We start from the raw sequence: 11,307 nt of genomic DNA, 5'->3' as shown, positions 1-11,307 counted from the left end.
GTATAATCAAAATTGATATAAAAATGTTCCTTAACAAGGTATCTGCGGTATACGTCAATGACACAATTACTAACAACACAGGCAGAATATATCAAAAGGAGAACCAATACTCATAAGTCGCCAATAGACCGACAAAATGACGACGACAAACACAAGAATTGTGAGTTATAACGCACTACTGATACACCTGCTTAAATTTTTGTTTTTACAGGAGATTGTTTGATATGAAAATGTAATGCACGGCATAGCGTATTCACATGAAACCTGATAGCAAATTTCGGAAAGCTCTCATTTCTAGTTCCCTAGAAAAATTCGACGGAAATTTCAAACATAACCATTATGTGTAAGAATATATAAGTATTCGGTTAACATGAATGTGATAAAGGATGAATCTGAAAACGCATCAGCCGGTAAAACATGTAGACATAAATATAGGCAACAGTAGTTTGCCGATGTTCAAATCTCATAAATCTATTAAGAAGAGGTTACAGACAAAAACTGAGGAGATCACATGACCTCCAAAAGGAGCGAGACCGGGTGCATCGATAGGTAAAGCGTCTTCTGCAATACATGCATCACCTACCATGCTAATCCGCATTCAGTCAAAACACCACAATCTGCAAAATTACAGACCAGACGACTATAATGGTTTCTAAAGATCTAAGACTTCGATGTCATGTTGCTATTGAGTTGCGACACAAATGTATTTCAGTTGTTCTTTCACGAACATACAAGAACGTAACATGCCACACAATGAAGTACATGATACATTACTGCTGTGAAATTGGAAGTTGACAATTGGAAAGTTGTGATCATCACGTTTCTCATAGATTGTAGTTTGAAGTCGTTCATCTATCTGTGTCAATATTAAGGAAAAGATACAGATATAGAGCAGACCTTATAGTTACGGTAGTAGCATAATCTCGAGTTTAATTCAGTATATGAGATGCAAGCACTCACTGGAATGCTGGTTATTGATTGACATAATATTATCAATATATCTGAAAATGAAACTAAAGAACTTTTTTGTCTTTGAAAAGGTTTTGTACGAATTTTGTTTCATATGAGAATAAAAAACAAATCAGCCAATAAGGGTGGAAAACAATTAGTACCCATTGGCATACAATATTTTTTTTTACATAAAATGATACATACGTGAAATAGTCACTATAGATAGTGGTCAAAGACGATCCTTAATCATATTTGATATGAAAACATATAAAATTCAACTTACAATTATTTCTTTGCACGATTCCCCACTTGAATGTTCCAATACGGATTGTTTCGGACTAATTGAATCTATCAGCTTTTGAATTTGTGAAAGATGTGATTCATTTGTTATTTTTGGTTGTTTTGGGGGTTTGCTGTCAATAGTTTTGTCGTCATGCTTCTGTTCGTCTCTCCTGTGTTCTATCTTCAAAACCGAAGGTTCTTTTCTTATCTCTACGATTGGATGGTATATTGTACGCTCATCGTTTGACTTTTTCTGTTTTTCAACAATTTTCATTTGGCTTGTGTCGTATTCCATTGCTTTATGGAGAATTTTGTAACGAGGATCGCTGGCTTTAAGATAATCGAGTGGTAATCTTTCGTCCTTGTTCTGTACTTTACATGGTACATGTTTCTGTTGTAATAATTCAGCCGCTTGCTTCAATTGGGTGTTACATGTTTCTTTTACGACTAAGTGGAAAAGTGTGTCTCCATTTCTGTCACGTTGCTTTGGATCCAATCTCGCATATTTATCTGGATTTTTAGCATACAATTTCATACATATTTTTAAAACAGAGAAGTTTCCTGTAATATAACAAAATACACATTTAATTCATAAATAAATAGCATTGGCAATGAATGGACAATAATATGCTTATAATTGTGATATTCTGTTGTATATACGTATAATTATGTCAAATATATATGTAAAGGTTGCACTTTGTAAATACAGCTGCTTCACAAATCACGCCTCTTTTGGGGAGATATATAATATTCATAGATATTTTGTTTTGTTTACGTACTGGTTCCAACATATGATCTCTATGTTTCATCTAATAGAGACATAACTTGGGAATGTTACCAGTATAAATACAAATGGATAGCGGCTAAATTGAATTCTGAGGAAGACTCAAAGTGAAAGGAGGAGTAGTGCAGAATTTTAGTATAAGTTTAAACTCTTGGAAGTTCGGGGCATATAAATGTTGAAAATATGCCGCACAGCCCTATGTTTTGACCTTTGAAAAAAATAGTAGTGGATATGAACTTTCAATTCTAGGATATAATTTTTTACTAAAAGAGGGACGAAAGATACCAGAGGGACAGTCAAACTCATAGATCGAAAACAAACTGACAACGCCATGGCCAAAAATAAAAAGACAAACAGACAAATAATAGTACAGATGACACAACATAGAAAACTAAAGACTAAGCAACACGAACCCCACCAAAAACTGGGGGTGATCTCAGGTGCTCCGGAAGGGTAAGCAGACCCTGCTCCACATTTGGCACCCGTCGTGTTGCTTATGTTATTACAAATCCGGTAAATAGTCTAATTCGGTATGTCACATTCGTTAAAAGGGAAGGGTATTGTAGTTACGACATAAGGAACATATCCGATATCATCTGTGAAACGGTTATTCAATAACGGTCAACCAACTCGTGATGGCGTCCGTAAAATTTACGAAGGGATGATTTCAACTTCACCATTTGGAACTCTTGGCTTTATAGCTTCCTTGTGAGCAGCAATCCTCTATCAAGGAAATCATGATAGGAAACACAAGCCCTGGAATATCGTATCAATTGGGAGATATATACTCCGTATGCAGGAGTTACTAAACTTCATAGTAAAAGTGGCACAGTTTAAATAATACAAAATTTGGTGACTATGTTGAACGAATCTATCCCATCGAACTAGAGATAAAGGATACTACAGATACAGTTACGTCTGCCTCATATCTTGACTTACATCTAGAAATTGACAATGAGGGTCGGTTGAAAACAAAACTTTACGACAAAAGAGATGATTTCAGCTTCCCAATTGTGAACTTTCCATTTCTCTGTAGCAACATTCCAGCAGCGCCTGCATACGGAGTATATATCTCCCAATTGATACGATATTCCCGGGCTTGTGTTTCCTATCATGATTTGCTTGATAGAGGATTGCTGCTCACAAGGAAGCTATTAAACCAAGAGTTCCAAATGGTGAAGTTGATGTCATCCCTTCGTAAATTTTACGGACGCCATCACGAGTTGGTTGACCGTTATGGAATAACCGTTTCACAGATGATATCGGATATGTTCCTTATGTCGTAACTACAATACCCTCCCTTTTCACGAATGTGACTTACCGAATTAGAATTTTTACCGGATTTGTAATAACATAAGTAACACGACGGGTGCCATATGTGGAGCAGGATCTGCTTACCCTTCCGGAGCACCTGAGATCACCCCCAGTTTTTGGTGGGGTTCGTGTTGCTTAGTCTTTGGTTTTCTATGTTGTGTCATCTGTACTATTATTTGTCTGTTTGTCTTTTTATTTTTGGTCATGGCGTTGTCAGTTTGTTTTCGATCTATGAGTTTGACTGTCCCTCTGGTATCTTTCGTCCCTTTTTTAGCCGTAAAATGAGTTCTCATGGAAAATTGCATTGTCTGTATTTACAGAAGTGTAACCTAAAGTTTTCGTTTAGAAATCAAACTTTACTTTGCATATATCAGCAAACAAACGAGTATATAGCTTGGAATTATAAGAAGTATACTAACCTGGATCTTTATGCAATCCTAGAATTAGTGCAGAATGAATAGGAATAATGCATGAATCAATATTTAAATATTGAGGATCACAATTATAGTCACAGATCAGTGTATTGAGCAAGTTATACCACTGTCTTTCAACTGCATTTGTTATACAAATCTGACCACCTAAAAATAAAATAAAAAAAAAAACAAATGAAAAAAGGTCAACGATAGAATATCATAGTAATGATACACAATAAAACTTTGGGTTTCCTAATATGATTTCCATGATAGATTGTTGCTGCTTTCGGTCACTGAATGTGTATTATAATCGGATACTACATGCCATAAGCAATACCATGATTGGCATTTACTAGTGGAACAGGAAACACTAGTTACTCTTCCAATCATCTGACTTTATCCCATGTTAATGGTTATGCTAAATTTAATTTTGCTCAGTCTTATTTTATATGATATGTTTTATTTGGTCTTTTTTTTATATTTTCTTATTTTGTCACTTTTTATATCGTCCTTTCTAAAATCTTCTTACTTTTTGGTGCATACTACATACAACACATTTCTTTTAAAGAGAATTAAGCTTTCTAAAAATCTTGCTATGAATGTGTATGGCGATGTTTATTGAAGAAACAAAAATGCAGTCCTAAACCATTCATGCTGTTGGGCAGAGGAACATGCTGTGAAGCATTTCTGGACCGGTAATTTCTTTGTGTGGCCAGTAGTTGTAATACTTCTGTATTTTACAATGAGTTAGCGGGTAAATAGTTACAGTTTTAAGTGACTTTTATTATTCGTGATTTTTTGTAATATGTTACTACTACACACTATTACAATAATTAATGACTGGATGTATTGTTATCAACATAAAAAAAATCCGTTCAAATTGGTGTTAAGTGCAATCTGAAACTTTCTGTGTTCTGCTCTGTGTTGAAGGTTTTAATGTTATATTGGGATGAAAGACAGCATCAATTTGTTCTAATTTTTTTTTTTTAACTTGATAAAGTGATTGAGTGTCATGAATTAATGCCGTGTACCCCTTTTTCTTAGATTTAGTTAAAGATGTTATAAAATTGAGAATGGAAATGGGGAATGTGTCAAAGAGACAACAACCCGACCATAGAACAGACAACAGCAGAAGGTCACCAACAGGTCTTCAATGCAGCGAGAAATTCCCGCACCCGGAGGCGTCCTTCAGCTGGCCCCTAAACAAATATGTATACTAATTCAGTGATAATGAACGCCATACTAAACTCCAAATTGTACACAAGAAACTAAAATTAAAAATAATACAAGACTAACAAAGGCTAGAGGCTCCTGACTTGGGACAGGCGCAAAAATGCGGCGGGGTTAAACATGTTTATGAGATCTCAACCCTCCCCCTATACCTCTAGCCAATGTAGAAAAGTAAACGCATAACAATACGCACATTAAAATTCCGTTCAAGAGAAGTCCGAGTCTGATGTCAGAAGATGTAACCAAAGAAAATAAACAAAATGACAATAATACATAAATAACAACAGACTACTAGCAGTTAACTGACATGCCAGCTCCAGACTTCAATTAAACTGATTGAAAGATTATGTCTTCATCATATGAATATCAGGCACAATCCTTCCCGTTAGGGGTTTAGTATCATACCATCATAACATATATGAGAAGAACATAACCCGTGTCATGCCAACAACTGGTTTTTAAATAAATGTGTTTAGTGCCGATGCAAAGACCCTATAAGTGAATCAATATTAACGCCAAAATATGCAATCTTTAATGACCTGACAACAGTATCGTAACTATATCCCTTCTTAAAAAGTCTATTTAAAGGTTTTGTTAGCTTCAGAGGTGAATACTGATGCAAATTTTTTACCTACATGTATTATAAATCCTGCAATTGAAAAAAGTGTTCATGTATAAAAGTTATCGTATGACATTATAATTTCATAATTATTTACATTGGATGTGTTTGTCACATGTGTAAACTTTACCTGGGTCTACTCTACCACCATTCCGGAGAAAACACTCTACTACCCTTTCAATTAAGTTTGAAGATTTTTCATTTGGAAATTCTTTAACTAGGTGAGAAATTAGTTGTTCAATAAGTATTTCAGATGCAAATCCAGAAAGACTCTGTATGCCATGCACCCTGTTATGCTTTGTTACCAGTTGATATATTCGTATCCATTTCCCTTGCTCCATTAAATAATGCATTATCTTATCAAACGGTTTTTGCGGTATTTTGCATAATTCTTCAGGAATTTCTGAAACGAAAAAAAAAACTTTCTTAATCAGTTTCTAACCTGTTTTGATACTGGAGCTAATACAGTTAGATTGTTATAAATCGAAATCCGATTGATAGTCCTAGAACTTCATATACCAGAAATAAACGATATAGTGATGTTAAAGACCGCTTTTTTTCCGAAATCTATTTTATATGCCAGCGCTTTGTGAATATCGGAAATGCAGCTGTTGCAAAAACTCATAAAATACATTAAGCTTATAATTTAGGGGCGAGACGCGCGTTTCGTCTTCATAAGACTCATCTCGCAAAACTAATACGAAGTTGAAAAGCTTTGAAAACCAAAAGTTGTACCTACTTTTACTAAGGTCGTTTATAGGCCTTGGATAAAAGTTTCGAATGATTTTTACATTTTATTAACAGTTGATTCATAGAAACTTACCCGCGAACTACTGGAATGTTAAATCAATTAAAAAATTTAGAGCATTGAAAACCAAACGTTCCGTCAACTAGTGTTCGTATAAAACCCTTCGTCTTTTGAATGTTTTTTTTTTCAACATTCCATGATCAGTTAATTTACGGAATGACTACTTGAATGGTAACATTCATTGGGACATAACGATCCCCAACAGTGGTATCGACCCAGTAGTTAAAAATCAACAACGACATAACTTAGTTCACAAGTTGTGCGATTCGTCTACATGAGGTTAATCAATTGCGCTCGAATAAAAAAGAATATGAAAAGTGCAGATAATTACCATCAACAAGACAGCAACAACCGAGACAAAAGACTTTACCCACCAAGAGGAGAACAAACGGGGTTACATATCGATTATAATCATTTGGTAATCATAATATTGATTATTATAACACATACATAAATAAAAAAAAATGTCTTGCCGGGTCGAATGTGATATATTAGAAAAACCAGGTGCAATTTTATCAAATCATAGAAATTTCTGTGGTCAAACCTATAATCAATCTAATGAGACAGTCCTAAAATTCAACAATCCTCTAATCCAACGGTCCTATCATTCGACAGCCCGTTTTCTCCGACGCGCGGTTACTTGTCTCTGCTGAAAAAATATACCTAAAGACATGTACCGTTTGATGATAAACTGTTTCACAGAGACGGGAGTTTTGTGCTTGTGGTCCGTAGGTTCTAGTACACTATTTGATTACCAAGACCTTTGAAAATCCTTTCTAATGCGTAAAATTTTTATAATTTATGCACAGAATAATCTACTGATGAGGAAAGTTCAAATCAAGTTACAACAGAAGTTACTGTATACGTCGTATACAGAAAGTAAAGTGAATATATACTTTAAGCACATAGGCCTCGAGACACAGGCCTACATATATCGTATATATGGACCATTAAGATGAGGCTTATAGAAAAGGGCCCTTAATGGTAAGTTTTGCTAGGATTTGTCTATGGACGCAGCTGTTTGTAAAACCTTTAAGGTTTCAGCAAGAACTGGCACCTAGGAATAAAATATTTTACAAGCCTTACTTTTCGAAATATGAAAGCGCCGTCCAAAATAACCAAATATCAAACTAAGTGTTAACCTCCTCAGTACGATCGAGCAACAGCTAATCTGCTATATCGCAATTGTAAATTAAATTTGTGTAGTAATTCCACTAAAGTAAAGAAAACTTAGTAACATAAGTATACAATAAGGCGTCACTGTCATTCATAATATTTCTATACGCTGACGTGGTTCCCCTTTTTATTTAATTTTGAACTCCTTACTCCTCTGTTAACAATATTTTGTCTGAGTTGATGTTGTCGGAATGTGCCATGAATAAAAAAGTTCGTCTCTTCATACTGGGTTGATTTGCTTACAATTAAAACTACATGTATAGCCTCGGGGTAGGTTTCATTGTTTTTATCTTAAGAATTGTGCAGCGGCGGATTTCGGGGGGGGGGGGGGTGCCTGCCCCCCTTATGAAGCTCCATTTATGGTTAATCCAGACTTTCTACCGCTTCCATTACAAATTTTGTCTAGTTTGGGGGTCCGCGGCCCCCCTTCAAAATCCTGGATTCGCATCTGATGTGTGGATCTTCTATACAAAAAGAGGCAGATGCACTGTAGTCATCGGATTAATTTTCATAGATTAATTTAAGTTTTTTACAGTCGTTTCACGACGTGCCAACATTCGTCTGCCATTGTAATTTTACTTTCATTACACGTTTTATTTAAAATAACGGATTGTGTGCAGTCGGTGCACCATCCAGAAAAAAATGTCAAGACCATACAAACACCTGTTTATGCAAAGTTTTTCTGTTTATAGCTTTGATCCACTTAAGTTTTGTTGGCTCGTCAATAGGCATCAAATGAAACTTATACATGTTATATGGAATCAAACAAGGGCAGTCATTGTGCAACTCGTTGTGTAATTCAAATATTGATTGTTTCCCACATCTACGATTATTTGTACAACTATTAACTGCACAAGAAATGCCTCTACCTTTTTTATAATTTTCGGCAGTATCCATAGTAAAATAAATCAGAAAATGAAAGAAATACAAATGTAAACAGAAAGTCGATAATGTTTTGATCAATACACGTGCTTTATTTTTCACGGTTGTTATGGCTGATCGGTCACGTGAGAGGTTAATGGATGCGCCCATGTTTTCTCGGTCAATTATAGATAAACCCGTCTATATTTGAGTCCCTAAATTAAACAAAGTAGACTCTTGTTTAAATAAAAAAAAATGTTAAATACAAATCTAGGAATACTGGCACAATCATCATCAAATTGAAAGTTTTCTTCGTTTATTGCTCCTTTAATGAATTGCTGCAAAGAACAGTCTGACCAGTAATAGATTAATTAAGAGGATGTAAATTACACCATTAGGAGAATGGATCAATAAGAACAATCCGACAACCTTCAGTTTGTGCAACTTAATTACCTAGCTTTACAAAATATTTTTGCAGTTATTGAAAGGAATTGCACTGCGTTATTGAACCACGCCATCCTGTACTTTGATATCGGTGGTTTCATTTTGGAGCTGATTTCATACAGCTACACCAATAGAGCAGTAAGACACGATATGTGGAATGTGAAATATCAATTTCCACAGATTTTCAATGAGAAAAATGAAATATGTTGTATGAAGGATTGACGAAAGTAATAATTTGCAGTTGATAGTACTGACTGGGTAAACGTACTATTATTACCCCAATAATTTTTAATTTCAATTCAGACTTGATGCCCATTTTATATAGTCTTACTTGCTACATTCTATTTAAAAAATGGATGGGAATATTTTTGTCTTTCCAGAGCCGATTTTCATAAAAAAATATCCTGATACAGGTTTACTTACCGAAATCTGATGATTCAGCAAGGAAGTCAGAAATCATTAAAACTGAGTCCTTTTCTATTTGTTTGTGCCTCGGATATCTGTGTTTTGACTTAATAAGCCTTAACAGATCTTTGAATGCGAGTGATGGGTCTTCTACGATTATGGTTTTGCATTTATTAAACGTATCCTGGCATGGTTTGCATTTATCTTCAACCTCATTATTTTGTTCTTCGTGTTTTGGGATTTGATTTTCTGTTTGTTGTTTTTAATTTAATGCTGCATCTGACTTTAATTGTGTTGCTTTTGAACTTTCCCTACCATGATAGTCTGGTTTTTGTACATCTATGAATATACCATAAAAATTGAAAATATAGTAAAATTGCAAAGAATGACAATGCTTGTTCTGATATGGACCTTAGCAAGGTGTACAAAACTATCTCTTAATGATATTTGTTTATGCATTAAGTTAAAACTTGATTTGTGTTGCTTGTGAATATTTGTTCCATAGCGATCTGGTTTGTTCTTATATATACAAATATAAATACTGACAAATGAAAAATATGCATATGATGAAAATGTTAGTTATGATAAAGACCTGAGACATGTCATTACATCACTCTTCGTACCACCAATCCCATTCTCTTTTCCATGATTGGGACATACCCATATGCGAATCATCTTATTTTTGCTTGCAAAGAGTAACACAACGGATGCCTCTGGTGAAGCAGAAACTGTTTTCCTTTCCGAAGTACATGAGTAAATCCCTAGTGTAGTCTCAATTATTAAGGTGTTTTTCCTGCTACCAATGCATACTTCTAAATGATTTTTTATCTGCATTGTTTCTTCTTTTGGTGTTTATTTTTGATTTTTTTGTTGTAACAATTTCAACGTTGTATGTTTATGTTTATATATATAACCTCTGGTCCTCTTGTCGTGTTGGAGGCTAATCAAGTGTCTTGTCTTGTCTTCTTGTTCAGTTTTTAGTTTTTTTGTGTAGGAATTTGTTATTGTTATTTGTCTTTTCGCCTTTTTTCTTTTTTTATGGAATGATGATGTCCGTTTTCATTGAACTTATGATTTTTGATTGCCCTTTTGGGATCTTTGGTTACTTACAAAACTATGACGAAATTATCAATTCTTATGGAAAAAATTCTGACTTTATTTGTGTTGCTGGTGGATATTTTCGAATATGATAGTATGCTATTCTGAATATAATTTGATAAAATACAACATCGATTTTTATTCATAAATGTATATAGATGTATGACTATGCAAAAGTTAACATGCACTTTACACAAAAGTATTTACTTAGAAACTGACTCTTTTCAGATTAAACTGTACGCTTGAAAAAAAAAACAATAATTCTACAAAAACTCAAGAGCTTTCTTCCTTGAATTCTAATACGACATTGTCTTAAGAATGGAGTTAAACTATTACTATCAGAACTAAGTACTTAAATTTAGAATCTTGACTTAAAGAAGGTATTCTTTACGAACCTTCAAAAGCAGTCATTTTTATCATATGCTTCTGAAGGACTTTCCTTGATCTTTTGTCGTCTTTAGGAAGAAGATCAATGGCAAGCTTGCCATCATTATTTTTTAGATACGGGTTGATATTAGTTGTAATCAGAATTTCGATAACCTCATTCCTTCCTATTTTAGGTTTTTCTATTTTTTGTGCAGCTGCAACATGAAGACCAGAATTTCCTTTACAGTCTGTAATGCTGCTATTTTCTCCAGTTTGTAATTGATGACATACGACTTTAAGCACGTTTGGAACACCTTTTATGAAAAGATACATACTGTAAAGATAGTCAACATTAAGATATATGCCATAAACAAAGATATCATTTTAGTTCTTCAATTAGTTCAGGCACAAAATAAGTCAAAATCATCATCAACACTTGTAATTTTGTTGTATGATACACATGAACATCTATATTACCAACGGACAAAAAAGTGACAAACAAACAAAACTTCCAACAGTATTGCCAACAGATTTATACAAAGAACAAAACTGCAAA

General features: G+C 34.2%; 1 protein-coding gene across 1 annotated transcript; it reads right to left on the bottom strand.

The window, feature by feature from the left end:
• Nucleotides 1-1,225: 1,225 nt before the first annotated feature.
• On the bottom strand, nt 1,226-9,527 carry LOC127723067 (uncharacterized). Its single transcript, XM_052229540.1, has 4 exons — nt 9,306-9,527; nt 5,724-5,996; nt 3,751-3,909; nt 1,226-1,794 (listed from the first exon to the last, which is right to left on the bottom strand). Exons 1-4 carry the CDS (start codon nt 9,340-9,342, stop codon nt 1,226-1,228), a joined length of 1,038 nt encoding a protein of 345 aa, XP_052085500.1. The 5' UTR covers nt 9,343-9,527.
• Between the last annotated feature and the right edge of the window lie 1,780 nt (nt 9,528-11,307).

This window comes from Mytilus californianus, unplaced genomic scaffold, assembly GCF_021869535.1.
Source record: "Mytilus californianus isolate M0D057914Y unplaced genomic scaffold, xbMytCali1.0.p SCAF_1, whole genome shotgun sequence".
NCBI classification, from domain to species: Eukaryota; Metazoa; Mollusca; class Bivalvia; order Mytilida; family Mytilidae; genus Mytilus; species Mytilus californianus.
Note: the sequence above shows the minus strand (reverse complement) of the source record. Positions and strands in the feature narration are given on the sequence as shown.

Bases quoted from the DNA above. Each gene is read 5' to 3' on its own strand.
- LOC127723067 (XM_052229540.1), bottom strand. From the start codon at position 9,342: ATGATTTCTGACTTCCTTGCTGAATCATCAGATTTCG. The intron at 5,997-9,305 runs GTAAGTAAACCT...TTTTCGTTTCAG, and splicing joins TGCTGAATCATCAGATTTCG to AAATTCCTGAAGAATTATGC. The intron at 1,795-3,750 runs GTTAGTATACTT...GTTATATTACAG, and splicing joins AGGATTGCATAAAGATCCAG to GAAACTTCTCTGTTTTAAAA.